Below are 20,529 nucleotides of genomic sequence, written 5' to 3'. Positions count from 1 at the left end.
TAAAATAAATATAAATATATAAAATAATTACAACGCAAACATTTCTCAGGGGGATACGCCGAAAGATAAGCTTTATAGCGACTCCCCCTCAGGAGGCCCGGTGCTCGCGGCTCGCCCCCGCCGCGCGAAACACGGAGCGCGCGCTCCAACTCCCCGCGCGCGCCGACGCGACGCCAGGCGCTTTCCCCTCCGCCGCCTCCCCCCTCCCCAACCTCGTTTTGGCCCCGCCCTCTCCGACCACCGCTCGTGGCCCCGCCCACTGCTCTCCGCCAACCCTCCCTCCCTCCCGCTTCACAACAGCCGCCGCCACCGCGTTGCATTGTGGGACACAAACAAAGTGCCCGGCTAGGCTAGGCTAGGCTGGCTGGCTGGCTGGCGTGGAGGGAGGGAGGGAGGGAGGCAGGAGGGCGGGGGGAGGAGGAGGAGGAGAGCTGTTCGAGCGCCTGGGCCCCGCGCGCGCGCCAGCCGCCCAGCCAGCGCGTGAGTGGCCCCGCGACGCCGCCGTCGCCGCCTTCTCTAAGATCAACCCCCCCTCCCCTCCGCCGCTTCACCCCCGGCCGTCTGAGAGCGCCTGCGTAAGGGCGCGCGGGCCTCGCTTGCTCTCCCCCCTCCCCCTCCCTTTTTATTATTTTGACGCCCGCAGCGCGAGCCCAGAAGAACCAACGGCTGAGGGGGCTAGTGGCGGCGACGGTGGCCGCCATGGCCCAGCACGGGCCTAGACGGGGGCCCAGATAAGGGGGCGGAGGAGGAGGCGCCGCCGCCGCCGCCGCCGCCTCTGGGCCCGGGGAGGGGTACGGAAAAGAAAAGCTCGGCCTCTCACACATATATTTATATATACAGAAAGTCGTATATATTTATATATACATCTACATATATACACACACCGACTGGGCCAGGAGGAGAGGGCCTCGTCAACTGCAGGTAATGGGGACTTAAAAGAGGTTGGCGGGGGTCTGTGGGTGGGTTTGGGATTCGGGAGGAGGAGGAGGGGTGGGTGGAGGGAAACACAGAAGCAAGCCCCGCCCCCTCGTTGCGCTTGCCCCGCCCCTTCTCTAACCCCCACCCGCGGGCTCTGTGACCCTCCTTGGCTGGTACCCCTCGGCATCCCCCTGTCCCCGCTCGCCTCCTTCCTGCGTGAGATTTTCCCGCCCTGTCGCTTTCCCTCTGCTGTTTGTGATTTATTTACTTGGGTTTTAGGTAAGGGGAAGCCCCCCCCCCGCCAGAATGTAATGGGAAACAAAAAGAAAGGAGCCACGTGGGGGGGATTGGATAAGGGGGATAAGCAAATTTGGATACATTCATGTATTGCATGGTTGCACACAAACACAGCCTATAAGTATGACTGCTTCACCAGCATTTATTCACCTGTTTGCTATTATTATTATTATTATTATCATTATCATTATTATTATCATTATTATTATTAAAAATGCATACAAGCTTCTCCCATGTCAATCATTCCCAACAATAACAATAAGTCTACTCACTATTTCCTACAAGGAGGCATCTTCTCAATTTATTCCTGATAGTGGCTTTGCCTCTTTCTCTTGCTCCCCCTTAGTTCCTTACCCATTAACTATTGAATAGACCAGCCTTGCTCAACCTGGTGCTCTCCAGTTGTAGTTGGATTTCTGATCCTGTCAGCCCTGGCCAGCATCGCCAATGGTCAAGGATGATGGGAATTGGAGTCCAGTAACACCTGGAGGGCAACAGGTTAGGAAAGGCTGTAATAGACTGTCTTGGCATTGCTTTAGGTTTTTATCTATTTTAAATATCATTGTCAATTCCCTGAGGTTTGCCTTGCTGTCTGTCATTTATCCACCCTGCTTTCCTTTCTCAGATTTTACAGTGGTAGCAGTCCATAGTTTAGCCATCCTTTCCTTGTGTCACCCCTTAACAGATTTCCCATTCGGCCCTATTGCACTTACGCTTCTATTTTTAAAAGTTGATCTTATGCCTCTTATCTCGTATATTTTCTTAATGGCTAATTTTATTTACACTGTGATGTAGATCACATTTGCTAATCCACAACATAGGCATCTGTCACCTGTTGACAATGTAAGACTTTTTAAAATACATCTTCTGTTCTTAAAACCTCACTCTTTGTGGAGCAATTCTTACATAATTTCTTCAAACTCCATTTCCTTTACATATTGACTTCTATCACTTTCCTTAAATATGCCACAATGCCCAGCAGACCTTTAGCCAGACATTTTGGGGTAATGGAAGGTTACAGAATATAAGGGAAAGGCAACATAAGATTTTTTTAAAAACTGGAACACTGGAAGCTAATAGAAGATTTTCACTTACATATTTAGTAGAATAGTGACTGCACAGACATTTGTTTAAAAACAAGCAAATAAAAACCCAGAAGATTCTGGGAAGTATCTAATCTGTTGCTCCTGTACAATCATTTCCTATTCCCATTTCCTTATTCCCTTCAAGTTAATTTCTTTCCCTGTCTTTTCTTAACACCATCTCAATTCTCTCCTTCATCAACATTACTCTATTAAGGTATAGCTTTGTTTCCCTTTTTTCTCTCTTTGTACAAACTGGGACATCTCACTACAGAAAGTTGATTGTTATAAATTTGGTCAGTGACTCTTTGTTGTAAGGTGTTTAATTTTTGCATGTACCTCTAGATAAACTACCATAGGCCAGCTGACGGTATTGAACTTGTGTAGAGATAGCTTGAAATCAAATCCCAACTCTGACTGGGGATGGTCTTGGATGAGATTCTGTTTCTGCTCACCTGTAGTCTGCTTTACAAGATTATTGTGAGAAAATAAGGATTCTAATCTATACAGCATTATCCTTTGTGAAGTTAGGCATGTGGATTCTCATTAAAATCAGTAGGTATAAGGTTGTCAAACTGCATTGGATTTTAGCCTTGATTTATCAGAGGAGGGTGACCAACATAATAAAGGAACAGTTGAAGGAGTTGGGTATGCTTAACCTGGAGAAGAGAAGACTGAGGAGATATAGGACAGCTACCTTCAAAGATCTAAAGGGTTGTCACATGGAAGATGGAGAAAGCTTGTTTTTTTTCCTGCTTCGGATGGTAGGACCTGAACCAATGCATTCAAGTTACAAGAAAAGAGATCCTGACTAAACATCGGGAATAATTTTCTGACAGTAAGAGCTGTTTGATGGTGGAGCAGACTGCCTTGGAAGGTGGTGGACACTCCTTCATTGGAGATTTTAAGCAGAGGAGGGATGGCCATCTGTCATGGGTACTTTAGTTCCTGCATTGCAGGGGGTTAGAATAGATTTATTTCACCAGATGCTAACAAGCTCACATTAGAACCATTATTGTGTTTAAATGATCTCTCATCCAAGGAGAAAGGACAGGTGGACTAAGAAATGGTGCACAGTGGTACTTCCAGTTGCGGACAGGATCCGTTCTGGAGGTCCAGCCGTATCCTGAAGTTTCTGCAACCGGAGGCGCTGCTTATGGGCATGTGCATGGCATGTAGAGCACTTCTATGCATGCGCAAGCGGCGAAACCTGGAAGAATACTTACAGGTTTGCTGCTTTCGCAACCCAAAGTTTACGTAACGTAATCCAAGGGTCTACTGTATAGACTTTCCTTCCTAAAGATAATTGCAAGTACGACTGGCCACATTGTGGTAATTGATAAAAAATAGGGGGTTGCTTTCTCCTCTGTAGTTCACACCTTTGCCAGTGAACACATTTTGTTGCCCAGTACCAAATTGGTAATTCACAAGGAAAGAAATGTGCATGTGCGGTTTTTCTTACTTCAGGTAATAAGATAATGGAGCCTACATTCTGGAGAAATCTGCTGGTAAACAGGAGAAGGTTTTGACTATAGTGTTGCAGGTTAAAAGTTCAAATCATGCTTATTCTCAGGGTTTCCCTATGTCTATGCTTGCCTCCAGGTTGGGAAAGGTATAGAATGCTCAACTTGCTCAAGGTAGCATGTGTGTTTACATGTAACATTGTATGGATAAGCCTCTGTGTGCTTGAGTGAAACATTGATTTTGTATCTCCAGCCACCCTCTTCATCCTCCCACATGCCCAGGATGGTTTACCACAAACTGTGGTTGGTTAAGCAAGCCAGTTTTATAATTCATGATTTGAAGCAGGTTGTCTAGCAACTAACCATTGCTTGTTGTAAGCCAAATTAACTTGGTAGAAGCCCTCCTCCCAGCCACGTGTGAGGAGAAGGGCTCAAGCTCAAGCTTGGCTCAAATTTGTAAAGGCTTGTCCTCATAGCACTCAACTGTGGTTTAGCATTATGTGCCTATTGGGCCAGCTGTGAGCATATGCTATGACTGCTTAACAATTAACCCATGCAATTAACCCACTGATTAGCAGCTAAGAACTTATTTCTGGTGAAATTCTAAGGCACTTAGTTCTCTAAGATTGGGGATAAAATGTGATGGTATTACTGTTTACTTTTATGTAGATAGTAAAGGTTATATAAAAGTAAGTTTTTGTCCCTTTTCTGTACAGTAGCCCATCTGTCTAGTACTGCTACAAAAAGTAGAAAGGCACCTGTACCAAACTGAAGTGGACAGCTCTCTTCTGCTTATCTTGCTGTGGCTTTGTGTGGCAGGCCTGTTGTCTGTGCCAAACAGTTCCCAAAGCAGACAGGTGTGTAAAACTGCAAACCTCAGAATGTTTACCAGGAGTCCCACTGGTCTTGGTAAGAATAACCTTTTCCTAAATGCATTTACCTGAAAGTAGGTTTCCATGTGTTGAAATTAGAGCAGGTACTGCTTGAGCAGAAATAGGCAGCTTGCTCAGCTATTTAAAGTGGACCCAATCTGCTTATTTCAGGTATTAATCTAATTTGAATATGAAAGCTATTATTCTCAGCAACAAGCTACAGTTGGTAGAGGTGTTTCTTTTAGTAGTTGGTAGAGGTGTTTCATTCAGTTGTTCCCATTAGATAGCAGCATCCCAGTTGGTTTTTGCAAAACCTCAATACAGCGCACTAAAATCAGTTCAGTGTCTAGCAGCCAGCAGTTATAGCATACCGTAGGTTTTCAGACTGCTCCGCAGCTACAGAAGGAAGAAGAGCAAGTGAAAGGGATTTGGGAGCTCATGCCAAGTTGATTGTCCTCGTTTGAAGTATCATATCACATTTGAAGGCTTTTATAACTTGACATTCAAGAAACTTCTGTTTGAGATAGTAACATGAAGTAGCTGCCATATTAATGATCAAATGAAATTTACCAGCCTGTTGAAGTTGTCCTTCAAAACAAGTTACCCAATTTTGGATCTTATAAGATGCTTCTCCCCATACTACCCTCCACCCCTAGGTTAGAGTTAGACAAAGCTGGATCTAGTTTTTGGAAAGTTAAATATCTAGCCTGCTTTAGTCGTTCTGTTTGGGTGAAATAACAAAGGTTTTATGTTCAGTCGTGTATATTATGAGCCTTGCAAATAACTTCACAAAAGTTACTAGCCTACAAAAAGCCATGCTATTGATGTACTGTACTTTAATATGAGCCACTTTTTTTGAAGGAATCTAATCTTAAACTTTATAATACATAGGTTTATTCTGGGTTTGCAAAGTTAAGAAAAAAGTTCCATAGTGGGAGGAGGGGATGTGGGGCCTTTTCACCATAATAAACTTCAAATAAACTTACTTTGCATAGGAGGCCACAGTTACCTGGATGCCTTCCGCAGATTCTAATTGACAAAAAACAAAACAGTAATTCTTTTTGTGCAAACTGGCAGTTATATGCAGTAAAATGTATGACTTCACAGATGAACATCTTACCTTCTCTTCTCTGGTTCCGTTTAATTTGAACCAGGGTTTTCTACCATTGAGACCAGAAGTGATTTGCAGTGCTAGAGCTTAGCCCATGTACATCGAAGTAATATGTTGATGTTTCTGAGCATTAGTAAACTGTCTTTTTCTTCTATGGTTCTTCCCCCACTGCCATTCTGTGCTTTACATAAGCAGTCTTGCACAGCCCTCAGATAAGTTACATGCAAAAGCAGTTTCCAGGCTATTTCTTTTAAGGCGTCTGCAACAAATGCAAATAGCTAATTAAAACTCACTTGTCACCTTTCCCTATGGCTCAGGGCAAGAAAAAGGTAAATAGATGGAAGAGCTCCTTCCAGAGACAAATACACACCCAAAACTGCAGCCAAATCTGCCAACTCAGTCATTATCTTCATTTGCCAGGTCTTGATTCACACATAAAAAGCAAACACAGCAGAGCAACACATCTGAACTCAGCAGTTTTTCTAAGACAGTCTAGTTATGTTGCTGTGTCCATCAGTTATGCAGTAGTAGGGGGACAAAACTGGGGGGGGGGGTCTCTAAAGATACTGTTTTGTTCAGACAATTGACTAAAAATTGACTTGATTTAGAAAGGGTGAGGACAATGCCAGGTACTTGTCTTGTTTAAACTTGAGCAAGATTCCTGAAAGTCATTTCCTTTTACAGAAGTGGCTTACATAAGTTGAATGGATGGGTTAACTAATGCATACACACCTTGAACATCTGAGCACAGAAGCACAAAAACAGGTAACAGTGGGAAGCCACAGGGGAGAAAAAACACTTTTGGGAAGGTAACCTTTCAGAGGCACAAATAAGAAAAAGTTTTGGGGGGAAATTAAAAGCTTCATAAGAAAAAATTAAGTCAAACAACTGCTGCAATTTACAGGTCAATAGATAATTTTAGAGGCTGGACTTAATGGTCTCACTAGAGGAGATGGAGATCCTTGTATGTTGCTCCACTTGTGAAGAAGACAACTGATATATTCATTCTCTCCTATTGTAAATCCATGCTTTACAACTATTTCTTGATTTCTTATATGTTAGATCAAAAAGAAAACCCATACTTGCCAATCTTGGTCTTTCTATAGAGCATGAGTTTTCATTTTAAACTCGCTTAAATCATAACACCATCTAGAGTAGACCAATAGTCGCAAACTTTTTCAGACTCAAGACCCGCCTTTAACCCAAATGTGCATTTGGGGATCCATTTCTTAGTCTTCTACCAGCAGTACTGGTAGAATAAAATGAGCATCTGTAACCTTCCCATGCTTGGCTGGCTACCTCCTGAGTATAAACATATTATAGAAATAATATGATAGGAAGTCTGACAACCAGCATCAGTCCTGGTGGGGCACAGGTGCTAACATGGGGGTCGTCCTCCAAAATCTTTCTGGTCATTTCCCTGCTTCCGCCCTCCCTCCAGCTGTTGGACCCTAGACTTTGACCTCGGGTTCCAGCCATAGCTGCATGATAACAGAGCTACTGCGAAATTACTACCCAAGTAATCCACTTGAAATGAAAATGCACACTGTCTTTATGTATTTCATACAGGAGTGAATCTTGGCGTCTGCCACACACATTGTTTCTGCAATATATTAGCAAGGTCACACTGTTAACAGCCTCTTACTCTTCTCACTTGCATTAAATGTCAGCATTAAGTAAAAAATGAATGTTTGAAAATATAGTTGTGGAACATACTTTTAAAAAGTTGGAGCTTGTCTCAGTTGAAGCAACCCTTCAGTTTTCTAACATTTGTGAAGCTTAAAGTGAAAGCTCACAGTTGAAAGGTGCAGATCTTTCAGTCACAGGTTTTGAGCAAAAAAAAAAAAAGGTTTCTCCTTTCAAAGATACTATGGACTGGAATGGAACAGGATAAATCAAATAAATGCAAATGAAGGATAGCTAACTTTACCATTACTACCAGACTTGCTACTGAATAAGTATGCTCATATTCTATTGAGCTCAATTGGGGCTTACTTCCAGGTAAGCGAGCATAGGATTGCAGCTTCTCATGATACTGTTGAAGAGTTAAGTGTTTTTATAAGGTTTAATTGAATATCCTAATGTATTGCTGCTGTTTAGCCTACTTACATTTAGGGATATTTATTTTGGAACTTGTCTTTGAAAATGAACTGGTTCTATTTGCAGCCTGAAGAGATAAACAGGATTCTTGAAGAGGTACAGCCATCGACTTACATGCTTGAGCCTTGCCCTTGCATAATAGCAGCTAGCCATAGGGGATAAACTGCCTGGGTTCAGGACGTCGTTGTAAGAGGAACTGCTTCTGCCTGCTTTGAAGGAGGCAGTTGGGACAACTGCTCCTCTAAGAATTATAACAGCTCTGGACCCCAAGGGGTATAACAGCTTTCAGCCCATCACAAATAATCCCCTTTTGGGGTACAGTGCTTGAGTGAGTGAAGACTGTGTAACTAGGGTCTCTTGGATGAAACTGATCTTCTAGTCCAGGAGTGTGGAACCTAATTCAGCTTGATTACCATAGGCCCTTGTGATGCAACATTCTGAGGTGTAGCAAAGGTGGATGCAGTGAGATGCCACTCTCCATCTGACAATCAAGAGTTATTGCCACAAATCAAGGACATATTCTAGCCAGGCAAAAGCACTAGAAGAAGGCACAGAGGAAGACCAGTGAATGAGTGGGAGAGTGTGACTTGGGCAGAGTTCTGAGCACTGGGTAGACAGGGCTGAGGTTCCACACCCCTGTTCTAGGCCCATTTCAATATGATTTCAGGCCTGGTTTTGACATGGAAACTGCTTTTGTCGCTTAATGGATGACCTAAACTGCAAGATAGGGGGAGTGTGACCATATTGATTATTCTCAACGTCTCAGCAGCTTTTTATACCATCAACCATGGTATCTTTCTGGACTGACTAGGCAGGGTAGGAACATAGTGATGTAGTATTCCAATCCAATCTGCATGGCTTATACCAAAGGTCTTGCAAGTTGCTACTTATCCGCCATGTTATTTAACACCTTCTTGAAACCAGTGTGAGAGGGGTTTGCAGTTAGGTGTCTTCAGTATGCTGGTGTCTGTGTTTCCTAAGTTGGTCTAAATCAGGTGGGGCAGTAGAAGAGAGCTGATTCATCTGGTTGTAGTAATCAACTAGGCAAGAGCAAATAAAGACAATAATAAATTCCATTCTGTATCAGACCAAAGGCACATCTTGTCCAGTATTTTCCCAGTGGCCAATCAGCTCCCTCTGAGAAGCACAAAATTGGGACATGAATGAGCACCCTAGCTTTCACCTGCTGTTGTTCCCCAGCATCTGGTATTTAGAGGAATATTGCCTCTCTGTGGTGGAGGTAGAACATAATAGCCATGGCTAGTCATGAGTTTGTCTAACCCTCTTTTAAAGCCATCCAAGTTTGTGAATATCACAACATCTTGTAGGAGCAAATTCCCAAGTTAAACTGTACAGTGTGTGAAAATGGGATGGCCTCAGGTTCTAGTAATGTATGAGAGAGAGAGAAACTTCTTGCTATTTACTTTTTCTACATCATGCATAATTTTATACCCTGCTATCATGTGTCCCCACCACCACTAACTCATTCCCCCCCCCAAGCTATAAAGCCTCAGACATTCTGACAGTTCCTCATAAGAGAGTAGCTTATTTTGTTTTCCCTGCTCTGCACCTTTCCAACTCTGCAAAAATTTTTAGGTGTGGAGGCCAGAAGTGTACACAGTATTCCAAATGTGGATGCATAGATTTGTGTAAAGGCATTTTTAAAATTCCTTTCTTAAATGATACCCTTTTTGAAATTCACCCTTTTCACATCTGCCACATGTAAGACAACTGATAGTAACAGTAGTAGTGGTAATGATAATAAATTACAATAAGACAAAGGCGCTGGGGCTGGGCAGCTCCCTTATTTGAGAAAGAACTCTGAAAATCAGATTCACAGCTTAGAAGTACTCCTTGATCAAGCCTTTTCAAGTTTGCTTTAGGGTCCTTGTGCTTTCTAGCAGCTGAGGCTGGTACTTCAGCTGTGACCTCTCCTGGACAGGGATTTTGGGGAGATGCTGATCCACACTAGTGACATCTCATTTAGGCCACTATAATGTGTTAGGCAGAACTGCCCTTTGAGACTGTTAATAAGATAGTTATTTCAGAATAGAGGAGCAGCATTTAGCTGAGGCGATCCATTGGGAACATATTACTAGTTCTGAGAAACGTATGCTACTTGTTTGTTCTCATGTTCAATTCAGGATGCTAGTTTTAATCCTTTAAAGCACTTCATGGCATGAAACCCAGGTACCTTACAGACCAGTATTGAAAAAAGGTTGTAATTTAATGGATATTGAAGTTTATTGCTATGTTAATTGTGTTATTTGTTACATTGGTTTTAATTGTTTTGTTTTGTTTCCATTGTAAACTTTCTTGGGATAATTACTTGAAGAGTAATATCCACATGCCTTAAATAAAGTAAATCCTTCTAACTTCTGTAGGACATTGTGCAGGGTTGCATGTAAGCTACCAGGAGCTATTGAGCTTTATTTTGGATAGCACAGCGTTGGAAAGTTCATACTTATAAGTTATCTTTCAGATAAGACTGCCTTAAGAAGTTGACCTGAGATGCCCATTCCAGTATAAGGAGCCTGTTGTGCTATATTTAGAATTCCATGAGTATTATTGAAAGCAGCAAGATTGGAAAAACGGTTGTAGCCTCATTTCTTGTGATTTGTTCACTTGGTCTAGAAATACTACTGGAGTGATAGCCATCTTGCCGTGCTAAAGTTTATGAAGAGTAGTGTGCTTTTTGTTTAAAGATTTGTTGTCATTGCCCTTAGATGCAACTATCATAATCATCCTGCCAAGTTGCAGTGAGTGGGCAGGATTATTCTTTTCTGCTAGGTTAGAGTCTAAAAGCTGTGGCTAATTAAAGAGCCAAGGATGTGGACCTCCAGTTGGATTTGCAAGTTTCTGACATGGGGTTAAGGCAGAAAGCCAAAGGTTGAATATACTTCAGTGGGGTTAAAGGCTCTGCTTACTAGCCCGTTCAAGTGCTGTGCACCTCAGCATTTATATATTAAAACCACTAGCCTCACAGGAGTGTACCAATGTCCCACAAAATCATAACCATTCTATAGTAATTAGTTAGATGCCTTAAACTTAACACAGCTTAATAGATTACGGCAAGAAAGTTGGGAAGGGAAGATTGGGTTACTATTTAGGCTAAGAATGATGAGAAGACCCATCATATTGGAAGAATAAAGAAAAGCCATTGGCCTCATCCAGCCACTCAGTTGTACTAGGGCTAGTTTGATTAAATTGCTGTTGAGGTTTAAAGCCACTGCCGCATCATTCCCATGACTACAGGTGCATTCCAGACCCTGATGTGTGCCAGGGTGTGTGTGTGTTGGACTGGGCAGAGATTTCCCCCCAGCCAGTCCTGCTAGACACTGCAGAGTGCTATCAGTGTCACTCTGCCAGTGTGGAGCTCCCAGTACACCTGTCAAATGGTCAGATTGGTAGAAGTGCTTCCAGTGGGTTCCCAGGTAGCAGAAACCCCTAAAATGAGGAATTCAGAGGAGCCCAGGACCCATTGTTTTGTTTTTTTAAAAATAATTTTTATTAACCGGCCAATCAAATCAAATTAAATCACATCACATAAATTCCGAATTACAAAGCCAAATTTTAAATTTTGTTGGGGGGACCCATATTTCAAGATCCGAAGGGGGATTCTGATCATCTTCTTGCTACTGCGTTAATGTCCAAATCAGTCCAAACAGAGTTCATAATTCTATCCAGTCTTATCTTGCTGTTTCCACATCACATCTTGTTCATATATTTCCTCTTTTTTCTTTATGATCTCTTCTGATAGTCTCCTTAAGCCGATAAACACCAATAGTAATAATAATCCTGTGTGAATTTTCCGTTCTTCCAATCCTCAAATCAAGATGGTTTCCATATATCATCACCTTCATGGATAACATCGCTCTTTCCATCATTGATCTCGTAAAACTGTCGCTCTTAAGTCCCACTGAGGAGTTTCACCCACAGTATAAAAACAGCTCTATTTCTCTCTTTCTCCTCCCAGACTCAAGACCTCCGACAGAACTTCCCAATATGGCGACGGCATTTTTAACTGCATCATTCCACAGCTCTTATACATTCCACGCTCTTCTTAAAACATGCTTTGGTTCGAAAGTTTATCTCCGCACAGCCTTAAATCCACAGCTTAAGTCCTTAAAACGACAATTCTGACTCGTGAGGGGAGGGGATTCTTGTTTAATCACATAAGGAAAGAAAGGAAAGTTTTTCCCCCTCCCCCATCAGTCATTTGCCATACCGTATCTTGGCGTATCTTCTCATGTTTTATTCTTGTCTTGTTTTATCAGAGATCTCTTCTGTTAGCAGTCTTTACTCCCCCTTCTTCCTTGAGATATGTGCATTCCTTCATCCAAATTGTTTCTTTTGAAGTTCTTGCAGCTAGTGGCGCGGATCAGGGACAGCGTCCAGGAGTGCCGGAATCCCACAGGAGGGCTTTGTGCCTAGTGCCCCCATCCCCACAAATTCGGGGGTGGTATAGGGCACAGCAGGCAAGGGCAGTCCCCACCACCATCCTGGGGGGGGCGGGGTAGGGAGGCTAATTACTCCCATCATAGCCTCCAAATTACCTCGTGTAGGTCGGAGAGATGTTATTGTCAGCCATCTTCCGATGCGCCCCCTAGTGGCCCCCCAGGACCCATTGTATCCATTGGGCCTGATAGGGAAATTAGAAGGAAGGATTTTTTAAAGATCAATTTATAATCAGTAATATTTTGGACTGATTGAAGTCAATTTTATGTTGGCTAATAGATATTCAGAACCTTTGTCTTCTTGCAGACAGTTTCATTCAAAAGATGTGTTGTGCTTAGTTCTTTTTTTCTAAATGGGGCACAATTTCATTCTAAATCCATGTATAGCCAATCTAGTAGGTCTTTGCCTTGTTATATTGTTAGCGTTTCCTTCATAATTTTCAGCTATTGAAGTAGATGAACCATGTGATCTCCATAATGCTAGTCAGTTGATTTTGTGCTCCAGAAGACAAATTATTTTCTCTTGAAGTAATTTGCAATATGATGAGTGAGAAAGCAGGAACAAGACAGGAAAATGAGGTCAAAATTGGCTGTTTTTCAACAGAGTGATGAGTAATTTACCAGGACAACTAGACTGCTACTAAAATGAAGTTTTAGTTGTTATCCTGTAAAATGCAAGGTAGATGCTAGGCTTCCTTAAACATGCATGATGTTTTATTTCCTTCCATAACTTTATACTTTTAGCCACACTGGTGCTAGTCTTGCATTTAAATGCAGATTTTTTGCTTTGTTGATACAGTAATTAATCTTTTAAAAAAACAACCCTGCAATGATAATGCAATTCTGTGCTTTACTTAGAAGTAAACCCTTTTGTGTTCAGGTGGGTTTAAGCCCAGGAAAGTGTACATTTCATTGCAACCTGAGTCACCAAACAAATCCTTGTCTGTCACACTCTTATGAGCTAAACTATCATAGATCCTGATACCTTGGCCCTCCTTTTGCCCTGTCCAACTCCTATTCCAGCCCTCAACTGAAACTTCTCAGTTTTTCAGAACTTGCTGTTAAGAACAATCCTTACTCTGTACTGCCAAAGTTAGTGGCCCAGCTTGGATGTACAACTAAACCATAGGCTTCTTTTCAATAAACTTCAGTAACCTCAACCTATGGGTTCCAGTGGCCTTCTTGCAGCCACACCCAAGAAAAGAATGGGGAGCGCTTGAACCTGAAGCTCAGGCAGGCTTGTTTCCATAACATATTAAACTATGGTCAGTAATTTATCCTCTCTCAACCAACAGTAATGTAGAATTTCAGCCTCATACTGTCATTTGGGGTGGGCAGCAAACTAGCAGAATAGTTTCTCCTTTGTAGCAGCATAGAAATAAATTAACTTACTGGGGCATTCTATGGAGTTGGACTTGGAACACATAGTGATGAATTCCCAAGCATTGAACTTTTTTCATAGTAACTGTGAGACAGCATTAATTTCACAGTTGACTTTTTATTTATTTATTTTCTAGGCACATTTTGATCTCTTGCATTGTGGATCCTAGCAAACATCGGAGGAAAATGGGCGTCAAAACATTTACCCACAATTCCCCTGCACACAGCCAGGAGATGCTTGGGAAGCTTAACATGCTGCGTAATGATGGACACTTCTGCGACATCACCATTCGTGTCCAAGACAAAATCTTCAGAGCACACAAGGTGGTACTGGCTGCCTGCAGTGACTTCTTCCGTTCCAAGTTGGTTGGTCAAGCAGAGGATGATGGCAAAAGTGTACTTGACCTGCATCACGTGACAGTGACTGGGTTCATGCCTCTTCTGGAATATGCATACACAGCAACATTGTCTATTAACACAGAAAATATTATTGATGTCTTGGCCGCGGCCAGCTATATGCAAATGTTCAGTGTTGCTAGCACGTGTTCCGAGTTCATGAAGTCGAGCATTTTGTGGAACACTCCTAGTAGCCAGCAAGAAAAGGTGCTAGATACAGGACAGGAAAACAGTGCAAACTGCAACTTTACCTCTCGAGATGGCAGCCTTTCTCCAGTTTCCTCTGAATGCAGTGTGGTGGAAAGAACCATTCCTGTTTGCAGAGAGTCACGACGGAAACGTAAAAGCTACATAGTCATGTCGCCAGAAAGTCCACTTAAATGTAGCACTCAGACAAACTCACCACAGGTTCTGAATCCTTCAGCTTCCTATGCAGAGTCTAGAAGTCACCCTGTAGACTCTTCTTTAGCTTTTCCTTGGACTTTCCCTTTTGGAATCGACCGAAGACTTCAGTCAGAGAAGGTGAAGCAAGTAGAAAATTCTCGGACTCTAGAAGTGCCTGGTCCATCTGAAGCAGCTAGAAGAATTGCTGATTATGTGACTTGTGAGAGCACAAAGGCCAGCTCACCTCTGGTCATTGAAGAAGATGTGCGTGTTAAAGTGGAAAGGTTAAGCGACGAGGAAGTCCATGAGGAAGTATCGCAGCCTGTCAGTGCATCCCAAAGTTCTCTGAGCGATCAACAGACAGTTCCAGGAAGCGAACAAGTTCAGGAGGACCTCTTGATCAGCCCACAGTCATCATCTATAGGTACAATCACTCTATATGTTTTGTTGTGGTTTTATTGGATATTGTTGGATACTGTGTACAAAGGCTTCATCTTGTTATGTAAATATTTTGAATAATAGAGTGACACTTTTTTTCAAACAAGCTCTATAGGCTTTTCTGTAAATGCTATCTAATAGCACTGATTGCTTTTCATTGCTCCTTAACCATTTTTGTTTGGTCTAAATAGTGTGAAGTGCCTTTGATGGGCTTTGCAACTCAATGTTGAATCTACTGTCTTGCAACGTAAACATCTCATTTATAGTTTGATTCTAAGCACATTTACCCAGAAGTAAATGCTTTTTGTGGGAATTTTTTATCCTCTAGAAAAGTGGGATAAAAATAAACCAGAGTGGACTCAACTAGAAGTAAATCCCATTGAGTTCTATGGGTCTTACACCATAGGAAGTGTGCTTATGATTATGGCCTTGAGGGGTGGGGGGTGACTAGTCTCTCTGACTTGCTCCTTTCAGGGAGGAAATGTCTGAGCCGTCCAGTCATGCTACCTCAACTGCATTGTTGCTTTAAGGAAGCAGGAACAGTTTTCCAGTGGCACATGCCTCAACATATTTCTGTTGCTATTTTTGCATCATGCTTTGAATAGCTCTTATGTTGACATTCTATATTGGTAGCATTTCTGCTCAAATTAAATTGCTTCACCTACTAGAGCTTTTGCAGACTTTAGCAGTTGTGAATCTTCTTTGAATTGAAGGCACACAAATGTGAATGTGTTATTCATTATCTTGCTAGACGCTTTATAACTAATCTGCCAGAAATGTGAGAATGTGGTTTATAAATTAATGGGGGAGACAGTGTTCTTTCCCCCTTGGCAGCTTTCCTTTAGCAAGAAGTTGGTTCACTTGACTGATGTAATCTGACCCATGCCCTTAAACACATGGAAGTGGGAGTTCAGAGAAGAAGTTGCCAGTGACATGCGATCAGTTATGAAAAATCATTACATGAAAGCGTGGAATATAGTTTATTGCATCATTTAAAGGAAAACAGAAGCTTCAGCAGACAAAGAAACCCCCCCACCTGAAATCAACATCAAGGGGAAACAGCAACTTGCCAGCCTAAAAGATCTGTGATCTGATCTAAAACTCTGAGGTGCTCTGGATACATATAAGCCCACAAGGGTACCAGCATCTAAAGGGTTTCTCCTGTCTGGTGTCACAGGCAGTTCTTCATGTCCCCAGAGTCTGTCCCACATTGAAATGAATGGGGAAGTCCTTGTTTATGCTGGAACTCCATTGGTACAGCAAGTAGCTGCTGTAGCAGATGGTCAAACTTTATTCAGTTTTCTTGGGAATTTGGAGGCATAATTCCATACATTTGAGTGGAGGGAGGCAATACTAGCCATGGCTACTTCAAAAATCAGCATGTATCTAACTTAAGGTATAGCATGAGGCATACTTGTTTGCCTCATCTGTTTCAGTGATGGGCTGTTTGTCAGGTGTGTACTTGAGTTTTGCTATAGTTTATTCCTGCATTGGGGGGCCCCCGCAGTAATGTCTGCTTTATGACTTCTCTTCCTCAATTGCTCCTTTTTTCTTACCAGTCCTGTAAAATGGGATTTCAAGAAGATGCTGGTGGTCTGGGGCACTGTTCAAGGTTCAGGCCCTTAGGATTTTCTTCTGACGTTCTTCAGAACAGGCTCCTTGCTGGCTGCCATTAGTAACTACACAAGGCACCAGCAAACAGAATGTTCTCTGCAGGGTGGCTGTCTTTAGAGTCCTTGAAGATGAGGGGTGCAGTCCACTAGGGGGTTTATTATCCCCTATGAAATAAATACTGTTTAAGCATCTTGCATAACTTCATTTTGGTGGGTTTCTTGCTCAAGAAGTAGATTGCATTTTGAAGATTCTTGCTTGACTGCACTGCTCTCTGTTCCTTACTTGAGCTTCCCCACTTCTAGAATAAAGATCATCAGAGAGAGGCAGGCAGCAGTCCTAAGAGAGCACATGTCTCTGATGCTTCTCTGGTTAATCTATTTACTCATCCATAATCCACATCATGCATTGTGGTTTACTGGGGGTAGAGGGCATACAGAAATTATATTTGTCAAATATTTTCAGTAAGATATCTTTTAAAAACACAATTTTAGAGTAGCACTGTGTCACTAAACTAAAAGTTTAAACATACGATCATTTCCTTTTTTGGCTGGGATATTATTGCATGCTTGGCACAGAAGTAACTAGATGCCTTCTGTGACGGTGCAATGGTACTTTTTCCCCTGGTGCCGTTGGGCCCGCCGTCACTTAAATATAGTGCACCCACCTCACAGAACACCAATTCCATGAATTCCTACAAACCACCCCAGATTATCTTGTGGGGGACCTGTATGAGGGAAAACTTAATAATTTGGAGTCTCAGGCAGGATTTGACCAAAGAAACAAGATAGATTTTATTTAACAAAGGAAGTTTATGGCACAAAGTGGGTAAAACATAAGATACTTCAGATTGTAATGTTATTTCACTTCAGTTCTTTCTCAGTTGTTTCAAAGCTGTTGCCGCTTAATACTTTGGTTCTTAAACAAGGTGGTACTTCCTGTCAGTTTACACACCCCTTTGACAACCCTACTCCTGAGGTACCCCAAGTAACAGACCCAAGGCATCACCACACCCCTCTTAACTGGTTTGGGAGTCTTCTCTTTTTGTAGAAGAATCTCTCCCCTCCTGACCTAAGTAGACCGTATCTTTCCAGCTTCTACTTCTCCTGGCTCAGCCTCAGCCTCCCAGTTAATTCCTGGCTTATTACTCTTACAGGACACCACACACTGTCCTTCACACTAAGAGCAGAGACTCTTTTCTCTAGCCTTTGATATATTCCTCAGAGTGGATGTTTCTACCCAGAACCAACTCACTCTCCTCTCCTCTCCCTCCCTATCTCCCAACCTCCAAACTGTCTCTCCAAAACCTCTCCTTTTCAGCTCCCTCTCCTGGAACCCCGGGCCAATCGGAAGCTGCCATTCATTAACCATTTGGTGGCAGGGAAAAAAGAAAAAGAAAACACTTGGTGAACCAACCTGCCCAGCAAAATCAAACTTTTCCGTCACACCTTCCTGACCAGCATTTGCAGGCACATTCATATAAATCCATATCTTACATCTTTTCTGGAGACTACTGCACGCCACAGTTGTAAATACCAATATTGCTTTGCTTATTTGGAGGGAAATTAGCAGAAACCAATAGATGCCAATATTATCTTGCCTGCTTTGGGGAAAGAGCAAGAAGCACTCAATTTATTATGATTAGAATATTTATACAAAATAACTGGTAGTGAGTAAAATGGCCTTGAAGCTTTAAACACAGCTGATACAGTGTTACAGAATGGGAAAGATCATTGGTTTAATGCAAAACAAAACATAGGCCACCCCAGCCCACTTTGCCTTGGCCATAAGCTTAATTAATAGTATTGAGATAGCAGAGGAAGGCTAAAGGTTGAGGAATTACCTTTATATTGAGGTTTGAGGCAGACATTTAGAGACCCAGCTGAACTGTGTGTATTTTTCATAGCTGGTTTATAGGAAGGAAGGCAATATGAGGAAAGATTTTGCAGAGTTCAGAGAAAAGGAGAAGGAAACAATATTGGGGACCTCATTTCCTGATCCATTTAAGTAGATCTGGGTGCATAATCAGACTTAACACAGACATATCCCTCACTGGATTGAGAACTGTAGACATAATTCTGCTGTGTATCAAAGTGAAGATGCAGTCTTATCTGCCCTGTATCGTTTTGGACGGCATGAACATTTTATTGTGTATTTGAATGGTAATCCCCATCCACATTATTGTGCAACTTACTGCATATGTACATTTTATTTGCATATGATTAGAGCTGGAAGGATGCCATTGGCAGCATCTGCCAGATTTTTCACTTATAATTGTGAAGGTGACTACAGAGATAATCTGTGTTGCCTAATAGTTACAATTTTGTTTAATAAATGGATTTAAAAATCAAGCAAATATCTACATACATGCAGACATTTTCAATATATAAAATACATACTGTACAGCTGACCCTCCGGATACGAACTTAATTTGTCCCGGGGGTCCTTACTTACCCCGAAAAGTCCATATCCAGAGGCACCACTTCTGCACATGCACACAGCACAATAGAGCGCTACTGCACATGCGCATGCGACCAAACCCAAAAGTATAAACTTCTGGGTTTGCCGAGTTCATAACTTGAAATAACGTTACCCGAAGATGACGTGACCTGAGGTACCACTGTGTAATTAACATTTATGTTGTTTTTATTTGTTTATGCCTGCAGCCTAGAGCTTGCTCTATGAATCTGCTGTTTTATATAATCACAATCTGAATAAGTTGTTAAAACTATGCTCACTATATGAGTGTACAAAGCCATTGTTTTTATTTTCTTAACAAGTTACAATTCTTAACATAATTAAACAATAGATCTTCACTTAGAGATCTTGTACCATTTAAATGGATTTGTAGACTTAAGTGCTGACTAAGAAATAAGCCCCACAGAGTTTGATGGGCCTTCCTGGTATTTTTAGGATCACAGCCTCAGATTAATAATGAGCCAGCCAGGAGCTGACGCTTTAAGAATGGTGGACAAGGTCTGGCCAAGAAAAGTCAGCATACACAATTTATCAACCTCAGTAATCAATGTCTAAGCATTGTCTTTCCAAAGCCACACTTGCAATCAACAGTGATGTTCTCCAAGAAGTGTTTTCCGTAAAAGAACATTAAATCACATAATCTCTAATATGATTTACTAAAATTGCTGTTCCTTTTTTCTGTTTTGAATATTTATGATATACTACAATTATGATTTGGGAGATACAAAGAATTAAATGTAGACTGAGTAAAACAAGTATTTGCCTCTGTGCATAGTAGTGTTCGAAACTTACTGCGTAGAAAACAGGTCATTGTGTTTAGGTTGCTTGGGAGCGTATTGTGCACACAACAAATCATGTTTGGGGGGGCCACAGTTAGAAGAGGGAGCTTGTGAGAAAAAGATGTGGACTTCAGAGACTACTTTTTAGTTGGGCACTTGGTCTTTGCCTCTTTCTGCATGCATTGCACCATTTAACATGTCAGTTTGATATCCCTCTCAAGGTATTTTCTACTTAAATCTGAGTTGATAGATTAATTTACAGCTAAATAAAAAGTATATATTTTTTTATTTTTCAGAAAAATACTTTTAACTTACTCTCTCTCTACAAGTAGGTCCAAAATAAAAGCAAGATAGAAAGCTTAATACAAGTCCAACCATATCAGTACCTAGGGCAAATAAAATAACAGAACGTGGATAGGTAGATCCCAGACCCATGGGCCCTAAATCAAACAGATTGTGATTTTAGTCGGTTATTTTGAGACACACATTCTTATTATTGAACTATTTATTAAGCCATCCTTGCGATCATTGGCTTTTGAAATGTGTAATCAAAGTAGTAAAGTTCTTACGGAGCTGATTATATATCTGGGTGCATACATGCTTCCATTAAACTGAAGATTAATGTGTGTTGTTTCTTTAACTGCCTAGGTTCAATAGATGAAGGGGTCACTGAGGGATTGCCAACACTCCAGAGTACCTCTGGTGGTAACGTTCATGCAGATGATGATGACCGGTACGTACACACACAGTGTGAGAAGTGTTC

General features: G+C 41.8%; 1 protein-coding gene across 6 annotated transcripts in view; it reads left to right on the top strand.

Moving 5' to 3' along the window:
* Positions 1 to 318: 318 nt before the first annotated feature.
* ZBTB44 (zinc finger and BTB domain containing 44) overlaps positions 319 to 20,529 on the top strand; it is a 30,664-nt gene continuing 10,453 nt past the window's right edge. For 2 of the 6 annotated variants that reach the window (XR_014542098.1, XM_083588654.1), the window contains exons 1-3: positions 320 to 921; positions 13,818 to 14,884; positions 20,415 to 20,499. Coding sequence is in view for 5 of the 6 variants with exons in the window: in XM_083588654.1 (XP_083444780.1) it covers positions 13,867 to 14,884; positions 20,415 to 20,499 (1,103 nt within the window). In the remaining variant the exon portion in view is untranslated. Of the gene's footprint in view, positions 922 to 4,481; positions 4,618 to 6,421; positions 6,509 to 13,817; positions 14,885 to 20,414; positions 20,500 to 20,529 lie in introns of those variants that run through there. The other 4 variants (XM_083588652.1, XM_083588651.1, XM_083588653.1 and 1 more) reach the window with 4 other exon arrangements.

This window comes from Podarcis filfolensis (genome assembly GCF_964270895.1).
Source record: "Podarcis filfolensis genome assembly, chromosome: 15".
Lineage (NCBI taxonomy): Eukaryota > Metazoa > Chordata > Lepidosauria > Squamata > Lacertidae > Podarcis > Podarcis filfolensis.
The sequence above is the reverse complement of the archived record's forward strand: the minus strand, read 5'-3'. Positions and strand labels throughout refer to the sequence as shown.